This window comes from Fulmarus glacialis, unplaced genomic scaffold, assembly GCF_000690835.1.
Source record: "Fulmarus glacialis isolate BGI_N327 unplaced genomic scaffold, ASM69083v1 scaffold37843, whole genome shotgun sequence".
Classification (NCBI taxonomy): Eukaryota; Metazoa; Chordata; class Aves; order Procellariiformes; family Procellariidae; genus Fulmarus; species Fulmarus glacialis.
In genome coordinates this window covers 1-16,823 of record NW_009201678.1, presented here as the reverse complement: position 1 = coordinate 16,823, position 16,823 = coordinate 1, and the positions used below count along the sequence as shown (strand labels likewise).

The following is a 16,823-nucleotide window of genomic DNA, read 5'->3' as shown; positions in this document are numbered from 1 at the left end:
TCAGAAAGTTTGATGGGTCAGTCTGATTTTCTTGGAATAAACCCCAATTTTTTAGGGTTGCATCCATGGATAAATCCTGAAATCTACCTGGGAAATTAGTTACTTCGGAAATTATTCGGATAACTCATGGGAATACGGGATTCAGCATTGACCACCTAAAGAATGCATGAAAATATTCATATCTTACTAGTTCTCAAAATTCAATTTATAGAGTAACAAAAATTTATCTTCTAAAGAAAAAAGTTGTCTTTATTCCTAGTTTTTTGTAAATTTTTAAAGATATTGGAATATCACTTGGTTGTCTTATTTTGATGCTTGGGGAGGGACCAACCATCTTAATAAAGATGAAAACATTTGAAAAATAGCACCATAAGAAAAATAACAAAACCATATGCATTGTCTAACCTTCCTCTAAGATTAGAGCAGCATCTTTTATTTCATTTGACATCTGAACAGAGATTTTATGGTTTTCATTATATTTGGGCACTTCTGAACTATTTGTTACATCTGGATTTTTACAGTGAAGTGGATTAAAAGCACATTGGTTCATTTCCTGGTTTTACTGTAAAGTGTCTCACACAAAATATTTTGCTGATCCAGTACATTGAGAGAACAGTGGGATAATTTTAGTTGATAAGATATTGAAGAGTTCTTGGCTTTTATGACATATTTGATGCTTCTTTCTTTGGAGTTAATTCTTTCTTTTAAATCACAAACAAGAAAATAGGACATATTAATAAAATGTGTTCCTTAATGCATAGGACTAACTAGTATGACTAAGGTATAAACTCTATTTCTTATTAGTGGGCTATTTTAGAATAACTAGAATGTCTTTTGGGGAAAAGGAAAGTATAAAGCAAATGGCTGCCTGAAGAAGTTATTTTTCTTGTTCTTCAGGTTGTTTTGAAGTACTTAACAATTTAGGTTTTTTATTGATTCTTGCAATTTAAAAAAGCTTCTAAGTATTCTGTTCAGTTCTGCAGCATGTTGGCATGACATTTTAAGCAATGTGGATTTTAGAATTTGATGCGTATTTTAGACATTCTGTAAGTATACTAAATGTACTGAATACTCTGGCAGGGAAGGCAAGTTTTGGAGATCTTTATAAAAGTGTCCTCTGTTTTGTTTTTTATTTAGACAATACTTGTGCTTCATCAGCTTTTACCTGTGCCAGTGGACAGTGTATTCCAGGTCGCTGGCGCTGTGATAAACATAATGACTGTTTTGATGGCAGTGATGAATTGCATTGTCCTACACAAGGACCCACTTCATGCCCTGTAACCCTGTTCACCTGTGATAATAGAAGATGTATTCCTAGAATCTGGCTATGTGATACTGATAATGACTGTGGTGATGGGTCAGATGAAAAAAACTGCAGTGAGTATCACAACTGTCTGTTGTTTTTTAAAACAACTGTGTATGTCTGCATAGATATGTCTGTTGGTGTAAGGATGATAAATAAAATTAGGAAGAAAGAACTAATATCTAAGACTAATATTTTGCAGTCCATAAGATGTGGAAAACTCATCTAATTTGAACTACCAGAGCCAAGTAGAATGCAGAAAAATAATTAAAAAAAAAAAAAAGTGCAGCTGTGATAGTTATAATCATGGTGCTGCATAATGTCATCTGCTGCAATTTACAGCAAAAAGCAGCTAAAGCTTGGATGTTCTAAGCACTTATTTCATGAGTGATCTCAGTAATGACTAATGGTGTAGTCAGCTAAGCTAGGCTGGATGTTTCTACCAAAAGTAAGACCAGTAGTTTTTCCGTATACTTTCTTTAGCGTTATTTACAACTGAGTGGAATCTTCTGTTTGTTTTGCATGAGTCCAAGCCTACATATGAATAAACAATTACCTAATACTAATGTATTAGTGCTTGTAATTTATATGATCACTAGTTGCTGCATTACATGCTGCAAGTTAGTGACAGTTTCTACTGTCTCAGTATTACACTGATTTCAGAAGAGAGAAAAGAAACACATTCACGTTTTTTGTCATTCTTAATAGCTTTCACAGGTACTTGTGAACCCAGGCAATTTCAGTGTCCGGATCATCGCTGTATTGACCCATTCTACGTCTGCGATGGAGACAAAGACTGTATAGATGGTGCTGATGAACATGACTGCAGTAAGTGTAACTTTGTTTGTTGAACACCTCTTTATTGTTTTCTCATTCTTGCCCCCTGAGGGGTCTTTGGTGACCTCATATTAGCAGCTCCAAGACAGCAGAATGCATAATAAACCTATCCATAAATTAACCCTGTTTGTGATGCTTGTTTTAGCATTTTAGTAAGCCCTTTGATCTCTGGCTGGTTGCAGAGGGCTGAAATCTGCTTCCTCTGTTTTCTGTAGATTCCAAGGTCACTGCATTTTCTGTGTCCCAGGGAAGTCTTCGGTGGAACTTGGACTCCTGATACCGTATCTGACTTGGGCACCTGTAGAAAAATTGGGTGCAGTCTAGCTCTGTAAAAGAAATAAATAAATAACATCAATATTTTTTTATTTTGTAGTATATAACTGCAGTGCCACAGAGTTTAAATGTCTAAGTGGAGACCAGTGTATCAGCACTTACTACCAGTGTGATGGTGTTTTTGACTGTAATGATCACTCAGATGAGACTGATTGCCGTAAGTATATTGATGCTGGAAGAAAGGCTTCAGTTATTAGGTGATGCTTCTGAAAATTTCCTTTATCTGCTATATCAAATAATTGGCACTACCGTCCTTAAAACCTCAAAATTCTTTTTAGGGAAACTTGTCTATAAATCATTTTTCTGAGCAGAAATTTCAAACACAGTAGGTTCCAGCTCAAGAGTAGATTTTTCTGGCAAAGAGTAGAGTTTGTATTCCTTTTGGCTCTAATGTTTCGTTTTACTTGGCACCTCAGTCTCAGGGTTTAAAAGTAAAATTAAGAAGTCTATTCATCTAGAAAACTGAAAACCTTGTATCCATGACTTTTCCTTGAGTAATTTTTTACATTTAAGTTAGTTAAAATGTTGCAGTGCAGGGCGGTGAAAACTAGTTTCAGCAAGTAATTTCATATTGCTTTGGGCATGTACATAGGTATCAATATATATAGATAACAATATGTGCTTGCTCAAAATATAACAATAGTTGAATTGACTTGTTCACCATATTATAAAGTAGGAGTTAAATTGGTCAGATTCTGAAATGTCATGTAGATTGACTGTGATTCTATGGCCTGATCTAAAAGCAACACAGTTCTCAATAGTATTGTAACTACTTATGCAAGAGATGAACTGAACATAGTGATTTTGCTTCTCTGTCTAAAATTGAAACAGCTTCTGAACTGCTGAATGTCACTGTTTTAGCTACAAGACCACCAGGGATGTGCCACCAGAACGAATTCCAATGTCAATCAGATGGCAATTGTGTTCCTGCTAACTGGGAATGTGATGGCCATCTTGACTGTGCAGATGGCTCAGATGAACATCATAGATGTCCTGCCAAGACCTGTCCTCCATCTCTTTTCCGCTGTGATAATGGCAACTGTGTCTATCGAGCATGGATCTGCGATGGTGATAATGACTGCAGAGATATGAGTGATGAGAGAGATTGTCCTACTCAACCCTTCCGGTGCCCCAGCTGGCAGTGGCAATGTCCAGGTCACAGTATCTGTGTGAATCTGAGCAAAGTATGTGATAATTCTGCCGATTGTCCTAATGGAGCTGATGAATCCCCATTGTGTAGTAAGTTACTGTTCAACATCTACTATAGCCTACTATGTGCTACGGCTTCAGAAGGAAATGGAATATTCAGCATGCTGTGTTTATGCAGCAACATTTCTAGCAGAAATTGTAAGCACGCTGAAATTAGAGTGCAAATTACTAAGTGGAACTTCCTTGCAGTGAAAGGAGACTACAGTGATGACTGATGAATTCATTAGCTATGTCCAATCTTGTGCTCTGAAGTCAAATGTGACTTCCACTGACTTCAATACAGGTTTTTATACAGCAATATGGGAATGAGTTTTGTGGACTCATTCACTAAAGCATGGTATGCTTTAAGTTCAGGTGAAATGCGATTCAGTCCTTAATATTTTCTTTTAAATTTCTAACTTCAAAAATCATGAAAAAAATCTAAAAGCTCACGTGTAGCCAGAATTTGTATTTATGTTGATTACAAATTGATTTAAGCATAACCTTTTTCTTTCTTTCCTTCTTTCCTCCTTCTTGTCTTTAATCAATGCACATTCTCAGATGAACCCCAGCCAGGTATGATTATAAATGATTTAAAATTTTTGTTTATTAATACAGTTTTAGGTTTGGAGTGATACAGTACATTTCTGTATATTCCTAGCTAGTTTTGAAAAATTTGTTATAAATGCTTAGACAGCCTTCTGTTTAGCATTCATTTAATGGGATTCAGTAGTACATGCTATGTTGTTACGTGCCTTCATGTGCATTGTGTGTGTTATATTTTGTATAAGGGCCTCAGTCCAGTCTCATAACTGGTGATTGCATAACTGATGATTATGCAGTCATGTTTTAGCAGCAGTCTTAGGCTAGTAATGCAATTGCAAAGTATTAAATTTAGCATAAGAAGCTTTTGTTACTATTTCCTTATTTCCTTCCCCAACCCCATTTCAGATCAGGAGAGCTGCTCTGACAATAATGCTGGCTGCACTCATGAATGTATTCAAGGACCCTTTGGAGCTCAGTGTACCTGTCCTATGGGATACCAGCTTGCAAATGACTCCAAGACCTGTGAAGATATTAATGAATGTGACGCTCCAGGCTTTTGTAGTCAGCATTGTTACAATGAGAGAGGGTCTTTTAGGTGTTACTGTGATGAAGGATACATTCTAGAAACCAATGGGAAGACTTGTAAAGCAGCAGGTGAGGAACATTGATGTCAACCTAAAGAATGACAACAGTATCTGGAAAATGTCCAGCTTTGCCGTTTTCATATTGTTCTGTTTTAAAAGAGCTATGTAAACAGTCACTTAAAATTGTTCATGGCAAATGACCTTGAGTATTAAAACTGTCAGTTGAGCAGTTAATTGGCAACTATTATTTCCTTGAAATAATATATTTAAATTAACACTGTAATATTTAACCCTGGAATCGTCAAAAATAATATTCTGGAGAAAAGCAATGCCAGGCACCCGTAAGCCATAGTTTAAAATTTGCTCTTTAGAGAGTTCAATGCTCACAGAGTGTTTAAATCCCAGCCTTTCACAAGACTTACCTAGTACCTATGCCATACTTTGCTCATTTCTAAAGAGCAAACAACACTGACACAGCTTAGCTGTCCATTGTTCTGTAACTCTTACATGGTACACTGACAATACGGAGGAGCCATATACGCAGTGGAATTTGTCACCACAGGTTTCCTAGTTTAGGGATATACTTAGGTTGTGGAAGACTCTCGCAATTTACCTGCAAATAAGTTTGGCCCTTACTAATAGGGAGTTTCTCATAGTTTGCTGTCTTTATGGTTGCTACTTTTCAGTTGGTTTTCAAGCAGCTTATCAGTGTAAGCTGCTGCACAGCAATCTAACGATGGCAGCCTATGGCTTTCCTGTAATCTGTTTATTCTCCTCCCTGGTCCCCATGCAGTCTAAAGGGGGGGAAAAAAGAACAGGCTGGCTAAAAAGGAGGAAGAGCCAGGCTGAGTAGAGTAATTGGTGGTACAAAGAACTTCGGGGTTTGAATCAGGACTGGGAGCTGAGTGGCTTATGGAGGAATGAGGCTTGGATGTCAGCAGCAAACTGGTTGGACAATGGGGAAGAGGACCCAAGGTCCAGATATGAGACTGGAAGGGGGAGTCTGATAGAAAGAGTAAATGATAGAGAAAGGGTGGAGAAAAGCCAAGGTAAATCCAAAAGTCAGGATAGACAGGCTGGATATGATATCCAATGTCTGGGCCTAAGAATTGATTTGAATTTGTCTTTTCAATATGCATATTTAGATACAATAGATTTGATGCTATAAAGCCATGTCAAATTACTCAGTGTTTCTTTTTCTTACAGAATTACTGTTGAATAGCTTATTGGTTTATTTTAATTTATTTTCCTTTGACAGAGTTTCGGAATCTTCTTTTGCTGGTGGCAAGTCGTAACCAAATTGTTGTGGACAACATCACCTCTCAGTCACACAGTATTTATTCTCTGGTTCGGGATGGGAGGAATATTGTGGCTATTGATTTTGATTCAATCACAGATCGTATCTTTTGGTCTGATACAACACAGGATAAAATTTGGAGTGCTTATCAAAATGGGACTGACCGAAAAATAGTAAGTTTTGCTGAATTATTCTTGTCTCTTCGTTGCAGAGAGAAAATGAAGGCACTGTATCTCCAGTTAACAAAGGGGAAGAGGGAAATCCTAACATAGTAAGAAGAGAAATAACATAGACAAAGTGAAACAAATTTGTAGATACTAAGCCAACATTTCATATAGTTTTTTGAAAAAGAAAACTGAATGCTTTCAAGAAGCCCTTTTTTAACATCAGTTGATTTTCCTGTTAGTAGATGCTAACTTCTTCAATAGACCCACCGAAATTAGTAGGAGTGTTCGGGTATATGCTTTGTCAGCACTTTGAATATGTACATTGTGACTCATTCTGCATAAGACACCTAGAAAATGTTGGAGATTTGGTTCCCCATTTTCTATATCTATAGAAACGGAAAGGTTAAAAATCTAATATCAACTAGTTTGTTCTCTCTCTCTCTCTCCTTTTCTTTTAATTTTTGTTATGAAACAGGTGTTTGACAGTGGTGTCACCGTGACTGAAAGTATAGCGGTAGATTGGGTAGGTCGAAATCTTTACTGGACAGACTTTGTTCTGGAAACAATTGAAGTCTCTAAAATGGATGGGAGCCACAGGACTGTGCTGATTAGTGAAAATATAACAAACCCAAGGGGACTAGTGTTAGATCCCAGAATTGAGTAAGATTTTTTTTTTTTATGTTTTGTTTTGAAAAGATGCATATTTTATGATGTAACAATATTCAAATTTGAGATATGCCTAAATTTGTATTGTAATTGTAAATGACAGTGGAAGAGAAAACTTAAGACAATTTTTTAAAATAGTATGTTTGCAGAGTTGATTTAATATTTAAAGTCATATGGTAATTATTTGTAATCTGTTGCTCTGTTTCCCTGTAACAAGATGTTTTTTTCCCCTGTGGTATACCACAGACTTACATGTAATATAATGCGGTATGCCGACCTGGCAAGGAACAGGTTCCTGCATAGCCCCAAGTTTAAAATAATTATCCATACCATATTAATGTTATCACAAAAGCACCTTCCCATTTCAGACAGCAAGTGGTATAGAATAAATAGAATGTTATGATTTGAACTGTTCATGTACAAACTTTTACTGTTTTTTGAGCTCTTCAATGCCTAGAACTCTGTTTACTGCCAGCCACGTGGGGCTCTTCCATTATAGCACTGTTAACATTACCAATGCATGCCTGCTAAAGTACAGACCCATAGTAAATTATTATTTAGCAACTGGAGAATCAGATTATAGTCAGTGTTGAAAACCTGTGATAACAGTAGCTTCTATATGCTGCTATTATTGACAAATGAAAACAGCAGTAGAATTATTAAAAGAATTTTTACAACAGAAATTGTGGTAATATCTTAAGTAAGCATATTGCTGAAATGAATTATTTCAGTATCGTTGTGTAGGGCTTCTCTTAAAAAGGTTGTTTCTATTTTTTGGCTAATGAGTCTTCATGTAATGTTTCTCAATAGGCAGCTAGTTTTTTTTCAGATTGGTAACCACAAGTTACTTTTTTCAGTGCTCATGTAATGTTCTGGACTGACTGGGGCCAAAACCCTCGAATTGAAAAAGCCAGCATGGATGGCAAAATGCGAACAGTGATTATTAACAATAAAATCTACTGGCCCAATGGACTCTCCATTGATTACCCAAACAAACTTCTCTATTTTGCTGATGCTTATCTTGATTATATTGATTTTTGTGATTACAATGGAAACAACAGACGACAGGTGGTTGCAAGCGATCTGGTAAGACATTAAGAAGAAACCATTGTTTTCCCATGTCCTTGCTGATAGTACTTAAAAACGTATTGGCACTGTCATAGACTTGGATGTATTTTCCTTCAAAATACTTGGGTGAAGCAGATATGAAGTATTTTAGCTGCTTGCTACAGCTGGAAAAAGAAGAATTGCATATCCTATTCACAGTCTCTCAGGAGATCTTCAACAGAACCTGAGTGTAGACTTGGTGCTTTAGATAATTCTCCTTTGTTTTGTCTGCATGCCTGAAGTCTAAAGGTGACATCTGACACAGCGTGTGCATTTGTTCTAAGCAAATACAATACAAAAAACCTGGCAGAACTTTCCCTGGTCACCTTCTGTGAGTGATGATTGCTGCTATTCCTGACAGCAGTGAAGGGTTTTGTGCTGCCAGGACTTGCTGCTTGCAGGGCACTTCATGAAGACCATCCCTCTTACAGGCTATCTCCCCATGAAGAGCTGCTGGCAGCTTGTAGCACTGTCCCTGTACCAGCACAATGTTTCAGATGTTCAGTTGGTACACATAAGCTGGTATAAATAACCACATGTATATTTTCAAGAATTGAACCTTGGGGCTTTTATTTTTGGCTAGAGAGACAATTCCTGTGAAATAGGAGCCAGTGCAATTTTTCTTGCCCCAGTCCTAGTTTTCTAAAATTTAGATAAGCCACCTTCCTGAACCCTCTGGTAAATTATAGGGGAGCTTATCAGAGATGTAAGGTCTTGACAGGTCCATAACTCTCACTAGATATTTCCTCTTGTGCCCTTGAAAATCTACAATTGGGTATTTATCTGTTGGTTCTCTGTGTTCTGCCCTACAGTTAGACTGCTTTGTTAATTCATCATGCTGTACATCTCACAGGGTTTATTTAGCATTTTCATTTTAAAAAATGTGTATTTCCCCCATAATTAATATCTTGTTTTCAGGCAATAGATGGTATTTCATGTTCTTTTGCTGAAAAATATCTTTTGAGACACAGCTGCTTTTTTTCTTATTTTTTTAAATTGTGCTCAGCTCTGTTGTTACTTCATTGCAAGCTTTACATATACAAATCTTCAGAACTAAATTGGTAAACATGCTTGCCTTCTAGATATTGCAGCATCCACATGCTCTAACTGTCTTTGAAGATTTTGTGTACTGGAGTGACCGCTATACTAATCGAGTAATTCGGGCCAATAAATGGCATGGAGGAAACCAGACAGTTATGATTTATAACATTCACCAGCCTTTGGGGCTTGTGGCAGTCCATCCTGTAAAGCAACCTAATGGTAAGTTCAGCAAAACAACTTTGGTAATTACAAAAATAAGCCATGCAGTAATGTCATGCATAGGCACTCCTGGAATCAGTCTTGTCAGCAAATGGGCTGGGTTAAAACAAGCAAATAATTCATATGATTGACTTGCAACTGCAGGTCATTTCAGCCTGTCCAACCTGGTATTTAGGGAAAGTAACCTAGGCAGCATGTAAGCATAATGACTAGCCAAAAAGAATAATAGGGAAGTAGTATGTGCCATTTTCTTGCACTTTGTTTTGAACATTTTTATAAGAAAATTAGAGCATTTTTGGGAAACATTTTAATTTAAAATTTTTCTCTGTGGCATACCAGACTCAGTTCCTTGTATGTTAATAATATCATTCTTTTAGACAAGATTACTGTCATCAACCTTCTCTTAAAGCACTTTTGCATTGTTTTACTTAATGAATAATAATAATAAATAAACCCCTTCATTGCATTCAAATTCCCTCTGAGATCATATGCAGGTGATCTTTTGCAGCTGAAAGACTGTAAAAAAAAAAAAAAAAAACAAAAAACAAAAAAGAATTTTTTTTTCTTTCTGTTAGGTAGAGTTATCTTCCAAATCAGACTTTTCATCATTTCATACCATGACCTGAAGAGTGGGAAATATATTGACACGAATATTGTCTTTCATTTTCTGCTATATTCTTTGTGTATGGAGTGCTTCTGATTAATAAATATTACAATGACTTTTTTTTTTTCTCAAAAACTTTCATACCAGGGAGGGCGGAGACTTGCATCTGAGTAAGGCACTAGTAATTTCAGCTCTATATTTGTTTTGGAAAAAAACCTTCCTCAAACATGCTCAGAGCTAGAGCTACTTAGCATTCTCACTGCAAATTGTTCAGTCACCAGAGGATACCATTAATTTATACATCATAAGAGGTTTTATTTTATAACCCAAGGTTTAAAAAACTTTCTACCACTGGTGGAGAAAATTGTTTATTTTTCTTCACTGTATTAAATTAGTACATTTTATGATTTTTCATTTAGAATTGTTCTGTTGTACTTTATGTGGCCAGACAGAGAAAGAAGGCGGCAATAAAGCACTTGCAAAATAGCAAAGCATGCTAATGTTTACAAATGAAGAAATAATTATTTGCTGATTGAAATTCCAGATGCAGTATTAAAACTGTCATTCACTCTCCTTTTTTGTAAATCATTACAAAAAATGAAAAATTAAAATTGTCTTAATCTTACACCAACTAGAGTTTAGATTTGTTATACTGATGAGATGCATAATTTTCTTACAGTTTGAGTTCTGAGTTTATGCCATTGTTTTATTGTCATCTTGTTAATTTGTTTTCAATTCTTGTTAATTTTTATATTAGGAACAATTGTGTCATTTCCTGGAACTTCCAAGCTTCTTAGAATAAGGCCTGCTGCAATTGCTAAGGATATACTCAAAATCCAATTTTTATTTTCCTACGAATATGTCTCATCCTGAAAAATCCTCTTTAGCAGCAAATTGGTGGAAGTGATCTAAATGGTTGAATTTTAGTGTATAGTAATAATAGCAGTCAGTAGAGACCTTCACTGTCTTTTTTACATTTTATAAGTTTAGACTGACAGCTTTAGAGTGATCCAAGAAATTATGCATTGAGCTCCCACTACCTTTGAACAAGATGTAGGCAACTATTTTATCTCTTTAGTTTTCTCCAAGAAGGTTCAGTAAATAATTTAAATCCCCCATCTAGAAGGGTTATAATGATCAAAGACTGAAAATCCAGCAGGCTTCCTGGTGCAGTTAAGAAAGTTTGAAACGGAGTTTGAAAGATTTTCTATGATGCAAAAAAATTGAAAAGACCACTGTGATAATGGTACTGGTTTTACATGAAAAATACTGTCCTGTTATGAGTGTATTGTATTGCTTGTGGTTCTTGGAAATAACTTAAGGAAATAGCAAAACTGATCTAGTGCTGGGTTGATATTATCAGTGGCAATGAGATTGAATATTCTCTGCAGTTGCTCATATTGTTACAGTTGCTAATACTTTTTTTCCTTTTCAGGTATCAATTCTTGTGCATCGTCCCCCTGTAGCCACCTCTGTTTGCTTTCTTCATCTGGACCCCTTTTCTTTTCCTGTGCTTGTCCTTCAGGATGGATGCTTTCTCCTGATAACAGGAACTGCATGAGAGGTAGGTCGGTAATAATAAGAGCTGAAAAAAAAGACCTGACACTGTCAAATCCATCCCTCTGTCAGGCAAAAAGCATACTTCAGATCTGTGGGCTGCTGCTCATGTAATCAAAGTTTGGGGCCATTCCATGCAGACTTCTTTTAGGACGCATGGAATGTACTTGGTCTAAAGTTTTGGAGCCGGGTTCTGGAAGGAACTCAGTCAGATTCAGATGCTTCATTTGGGGAAAATGGATGAACTCAATTTTCTTTTAAGCACTTTAAAGAAGCCGCATTTCAAAATTTCTCAACACATTGAATGTTTTGCTGTTGGAATACATCTGGAAGGAGCTTAGTATCCGTTAAAAAAGAAAACATACTCTGGCAGAATGTTGTCCTCATTATAAATATTCAGCCTGGCAACCTGTTTTTAAGAGTTGCAATTGTAAGAATGTCAGGATGCAGGACTAGAAGGGACTTTCTCGGTCACTCAAGACTGTTTTCTTCTTGTCCTTGACTACCATATCATATGTGCTCTTTCACCAGTCAGGTTCCAGTTTAAGATTAATTTGGTTTCTTGCCCCTAAAACCCTAAAAACTGAACATTTTTGATATTTGGAAACCTTCTGATTTTCTATTCAAATATAGTCTTTCCCCAGTTTATGCCCATTTCTTATGCCATTTCTGTCCTTCAGGATACATAGCATCAGTAGTTCTCCTTCATCCCTGGCATATGTTCTGTTGTATGTATTTGAAGTATGACATTCTTTCTCAGTCTGTATTTTGCTAAGAAGTAAGTCATGATCTTTGGGTTTTCTCTAATCAGGAGAGATGCTCTCCCTGTTCCTCATCACTCTCTTCAGCCTGTCTGAACTAATGCATTTTGGAATTCAGATCAAAATTTCACAGCTTGAGCTTTTTCCCTCCCCAGTGTAAAAAATTTGTATGCCAAATGCAGGAGGTTTAGAAACACAGCCTAAAACTACAGATGCCACAGGTGATGCAGCTGTAACAGAGCTAGCCTTTGCAAACAAAACTTCGTATCAAAAAGTACCACTGAACTTTCTTTGAACAGTCCACAGACCTCAATGATTTGTAAAAATCATTTAGCTAATTCATTTTAAAAAGTCACAAAAATTCAAATTATTGGCAGGCGGTTTGTGACCAGAAATTTTACGAGATTAATTTTGTCAGATGAAACATTCATTATTAATTTTTCCATCAGCTGTGTGTGCTTTGGTGCCTCCCTAATAAGGAAGCTTGAAATCACTGAAATTTAAGTAGAAATTATCTTTGGGATGAGCTAATACTAGAAAACTCTGTCAGTCAAAAGATTCTTTTCTTTTAAAACTATCTAAATTTTAAAAACCATGTCATGCTGTTTTCCTGCTTGATGCTTAGCAGTGTGTTCTTTAAAGAGCTGTATTGCATTCACATTTTTCTTAGCAGCAGTAAGAGAACTACCAATTTATATAATCTGAAATGAAGTGCAAATTTGTTTAATCTATTAAAAAAAAGAGGGTTTCTTTTAGGAATCTGTACTGGTTTTAGTATGTGCAGGCTTATAGATGGATCATGATGAAAGAAATGGAACATGGCAATAATGAAGCACATGCATGTGTAGAGGTTGACCCAGTTCTGCCACTGAATCAAGCTATTGACAGTTCTTATCTTTATTTCCCACATGTTGCAAAGTTCCCTGTGTCTACAGTTGTGGTCCTTCTATAAATTACGTAATTGCTCAATATAAATTGTGTAGGAGAGAAATAGAAATATGCTTCTGTGAAGCACAGTTCTTTTAAACTATATGGGCTTATTTTTTCTTTTTAGATGGAATTTATAGAATTTATACCTTTAAAACAGTATGTAAAAAAAAAAAAAAAATTCTACAGATTTTGGGAATTTTTAAAAATAATGTATTATTTGCTGAAGGTCAGCAAATCAGAAAATATTACAAAAAATATGCTGATTCCTTTCATGGTAAAAGACTTTAATTATTGCTAATGATTACAAAGGAATAGGCATTTGCCATTTCTTTTCTAATATTTACTATTATCCTTATCCTTGCTGTCATTGTTTACTTTAATAGGCCAGCACAAACTTTCAGAAGAAAGATTAAACTGAGCTGCATGCATTTGGTTGCCCAGTGTCTCTACAAAACAATGATATTGCTGGTCTCTGCCTACTTAGTTCGCATATTAAATACTGCTAACTTCATGTTGATGGAAAGGCTTTGATTCTAGGATTGCACCGTATCCTGCTTTACATAACATAAAGAATGCTAATATTATAAATTGCCTTTGCACTTATTTTGCTTTAAACTGCATTTCAGGTTGCTATTAAAGATGATAATGTAGCAAGCTGGCTTGGAAACAAAGCAAGGAATTTGTGTGTATTAAAATCTTGTATTAATACGGTAAATTTGCATATTTAATATAAGAATACATGAATTTTCTATGGATTATAATTTGTCATGTAAACCTGTATTAAGTTTAAGAACTGTAGAAGTTATATTAATGTCTGTGTGATGAAGCTACACAGATTTTAGATCTGTATAGCTCAGCAAATTTGCTCTATTGTCCATTATATGAATGAGGAATAATCAGAGTCTATAGATTTGCATAGATGTTAAACTTAAAAAAAGGAATCAGCAAAAAATTTTCTGTAGGATATAATTAGTTTAAATGAGACTATCAAACTTCTAAAGTACAAACAGTCTAGCCTAGAGAATTCACATATCTGTATTTTTGATTCAGTAGTGTTGTACCATGTGTAATTAGAAAGGGAATAATGACTTCAGGGTCTTGTATGCGTTGGAACAATTTCACATGAATTTAGCTGTTCTCTGCAAACGTTTTATAGAAGACCACTGGCGTGCCACATTCTTAGGGAAGAAAAAATGGAAGAAGTCCAAGAATTTCACTGGCAGAGCTAGCTATGTGTCTTCAGGCAATTATTTACCAAAATGTAATTTTTGTGCTGAGACAAACGATATCTAAGCTTATGTCAAATTTGACAAATAGTGCCAGAGAGAAGTATGGAGAATAATTTTTGAGACGTGCAACAATGCTGTGGTTTGTGGTTTTTCATGTCAAAATTTTCACTGCAAAATTTATATAAATGTATTAAGCTGTCAGTGAAGAAAATTAAAAAAAACCCCCCAAAATCAAAAGAAAAATATCTTTGATCTATTATAAAAGAGGGAATAGGTTACTGCTACCTTCTATGCAGCAGCAATCCACTTCCCTATCAAGTGGTAGCTTGTGCCTATGGAGAGAAGAGGCTAGATCTGATTGTCCAAAGTTAAAGCACAAGGAAGAGGGGAATTGATGTTCAGGAGATTCTGTTCCCCTACTCCCTAGCAGAGGAGAAATGAAGTTGCTGACTCACACTTTACAGCTCTCCAGTGCATTTTCTCAGAACACCTGACTAGATGCCCTTTGTTCATAAGATTTAAGCATAACGGTACAAGTTTACCTAAAAGTAAATATACTTAAGGCAGTATGTCTACTTCCTTAGAGACAAAACAGGAAAACGCAGTACTACAGTTATATTTAATAATAAAGATCAGCAATTGCAGCTGTGACATTGTACCTTGCTGTCGCAAATGAGTGGTTTAGAGGTCCCTTAAAGAATCACCATCAAATGTATTAGCAGAAAGTGATTTTAATAGAGATTTATAAAAGTGCAACCTAACAGAATTCAATGGCAAGGTTCACTCAATTACTTACTACATGGATGAAACATATAAAGAAAAATCATCTAAGGGTTTATATCTTAGGGACTATATGTGTTTAGCAGCAGACTAGAGTTCATTCACAGTTTAGCAACACTTAATCATCACCTAATCATTAACAAACTTTAGTAGCACTTAATCATTAACTAATTTAATATTTACAAAATAAGTGTTAGTAGAATGTACTATAATCATGACTTCATTACGGATTATGCTTACTATTGGTCCACACATACACACAGACAGAAATTATATATATATACACACACACATACAGAAATTTTATATATATATATGTACACACACACACGCACGTAGAGAAGGTATACCTGTTAAAAATTCCCCTTGAGTTCAGTGAAGAAATATTCACATCAAATGTCTAGGCATTTTTTCTTAATGGGCAAAGGCTTGAGCTTCAAGGAGTGAAGGGGTTCAGCCCAGGTCCTGTCGTCAGCTTTCGGCGACAGTCCTACGAATATTGCAGACTCGAGAGGCTGCGAGCTCTGAGAGGCGTCCCACCCAGAGGGAGATGCTGGGCGCAGCCTGCTGCGGTCCAGGAGAGCTCAAAGGGCCTCTCTTAGGACCACCATTTATAGGTTCGCAAGATGATTGGCTTTAGTCATCCGTAAATTTCCATCCTGGCCACAGTCCCAGGTGGTAATTACTAAAAATTCTCAGGGTTTCAGTGTTGTTCTACTTGACGCCTGGGCCAGGCAGTAGGAGTACGTTCCCAGCCTCAGCTATGCAGAGTTTCTGATACGGTCAAGGAGCGCTCAGCCGCCAGACTCAGTACACCAAGGCCGAGGTTTCATGGAAATTTCTGAGATCAACAAGTGGCCTAGGAGCGGGGGCAGGGAGGATGGGGGGAAATGTACCACCACATTTGCTTGAGAGTCCTGCTCAATAGGCATTAGAACCCATCTCAGGCATGTCCTGGAGAGCCCTCAGAGCTTTGTCCTGCTGGTTCCCATTCTCAGAGATTTGAAAAAGCTGCTCAGAGCAGCTGCGTGAATGTACTTCTTCCCTTGGCCGGCAATGAGTAATCCTGCCTTATTTACCTCCTCCTTCTCAGAATTTGCTTGCACGTGCATTGTGATTCCACAGTGCTGAAACTTTAAATGTTACAACAATTACAGTAACTGTTAACCTTACTCCTAGTGAGAGAACAAACTTATAGGTAAGTGGTTGCAAAACATCACTGGTAACACTCAATCATTCTCAGCATCAGGGAACTTTTGGGTGGGAGAGGGGAAGCATGACATTTTCTTGATCAGAAACAACTCTGAATTACATTATATGTTTTCACAGTTGAACACCCTTTCCTTATTGCTGTAAGAGATAATATAATTTATGGAATTTCTCTGAACCCTGAGGAGAAGACAAATGATGCTATGGTTCCGATAGCAGGAGTTCAAAATGGTGTTGATGTTGACTTTGATGACTCCGAACAGATGATTTATTGGGTTGAAAATCCGGTTAGTATTTGTGTTCAAAATGTTAAAATAAGACTTTTTGTTTTAAAATAATGTTTTTGACTGAAATATATTACAATTGAAAGGAATGAAAGGGGTTTTTTTTTGTTTTTCTTGTGGGGTTTTTTGTTTTGTTTTGGGCTTTTGTTTGTTTGTTTGAGTCCGCCGTCCGCCCCCCCCC

At 36.3% G+C, this 16,823-nt stretch overlaps 1 protein-coding gene across 1 annotated transcript in view; it reads left to right on the top strand.

Annotated features, from left to right (window-relative positions):
• LOC104074049 (low-density lipoprotein receptor-related protein 2-like) overlaps positions 1–16,645 on the top strand; it is a gene marked incomplete at its 3' end in the record, with an annotated part of 68,545 nt that extends 51,900 nt beyond the window's left edge. Inside the window, exons 22-33 of the mRNA XM_009574024.1 lie at positions 1,138–1,377; positions 2,012–2,131; positions 2,514–2,630; positions 3,335–3,712; positions 4,223–4,237; positions 4,613–4,861; positions 6,050–6,261; positions 6,731–6,915; positions 7,779–8,007; positions 9,111–9,288; positions 11,328–11,456; positions 16,479–16,645. Of these exons, the coding sequence (XP_009572319.1) occupies positions 1,138–1,377; positions 2,012–2,131; positions 2,514–2,630; positions 3,335–3,712; positions 4,223–4,237; positions 4,613–4,861; positions 6,050–6,261; positions 6,731–6,915; positions 7,779–8,007; positions 9,111–9,288; positions 11,328–11,456; positions 16,479–16,645 (2,219 nt within the window). The remainder of the gene's footprint in view (positions 1–1,137; positions 1,378–2,011; positions 2,132–2,513; positions 2,631–3,334; positions 3,713–4,222; positions 4,238–4,612; positions 4,862–6,049; positions 6,262–6,730; positions 6,916–7,778; positions 8,008–9,110; positions 9,289–11,327; positions 11,457–16,478) is intronic.
• Positions 16,646–16,823: the final 178 nt, after the last annotated feature.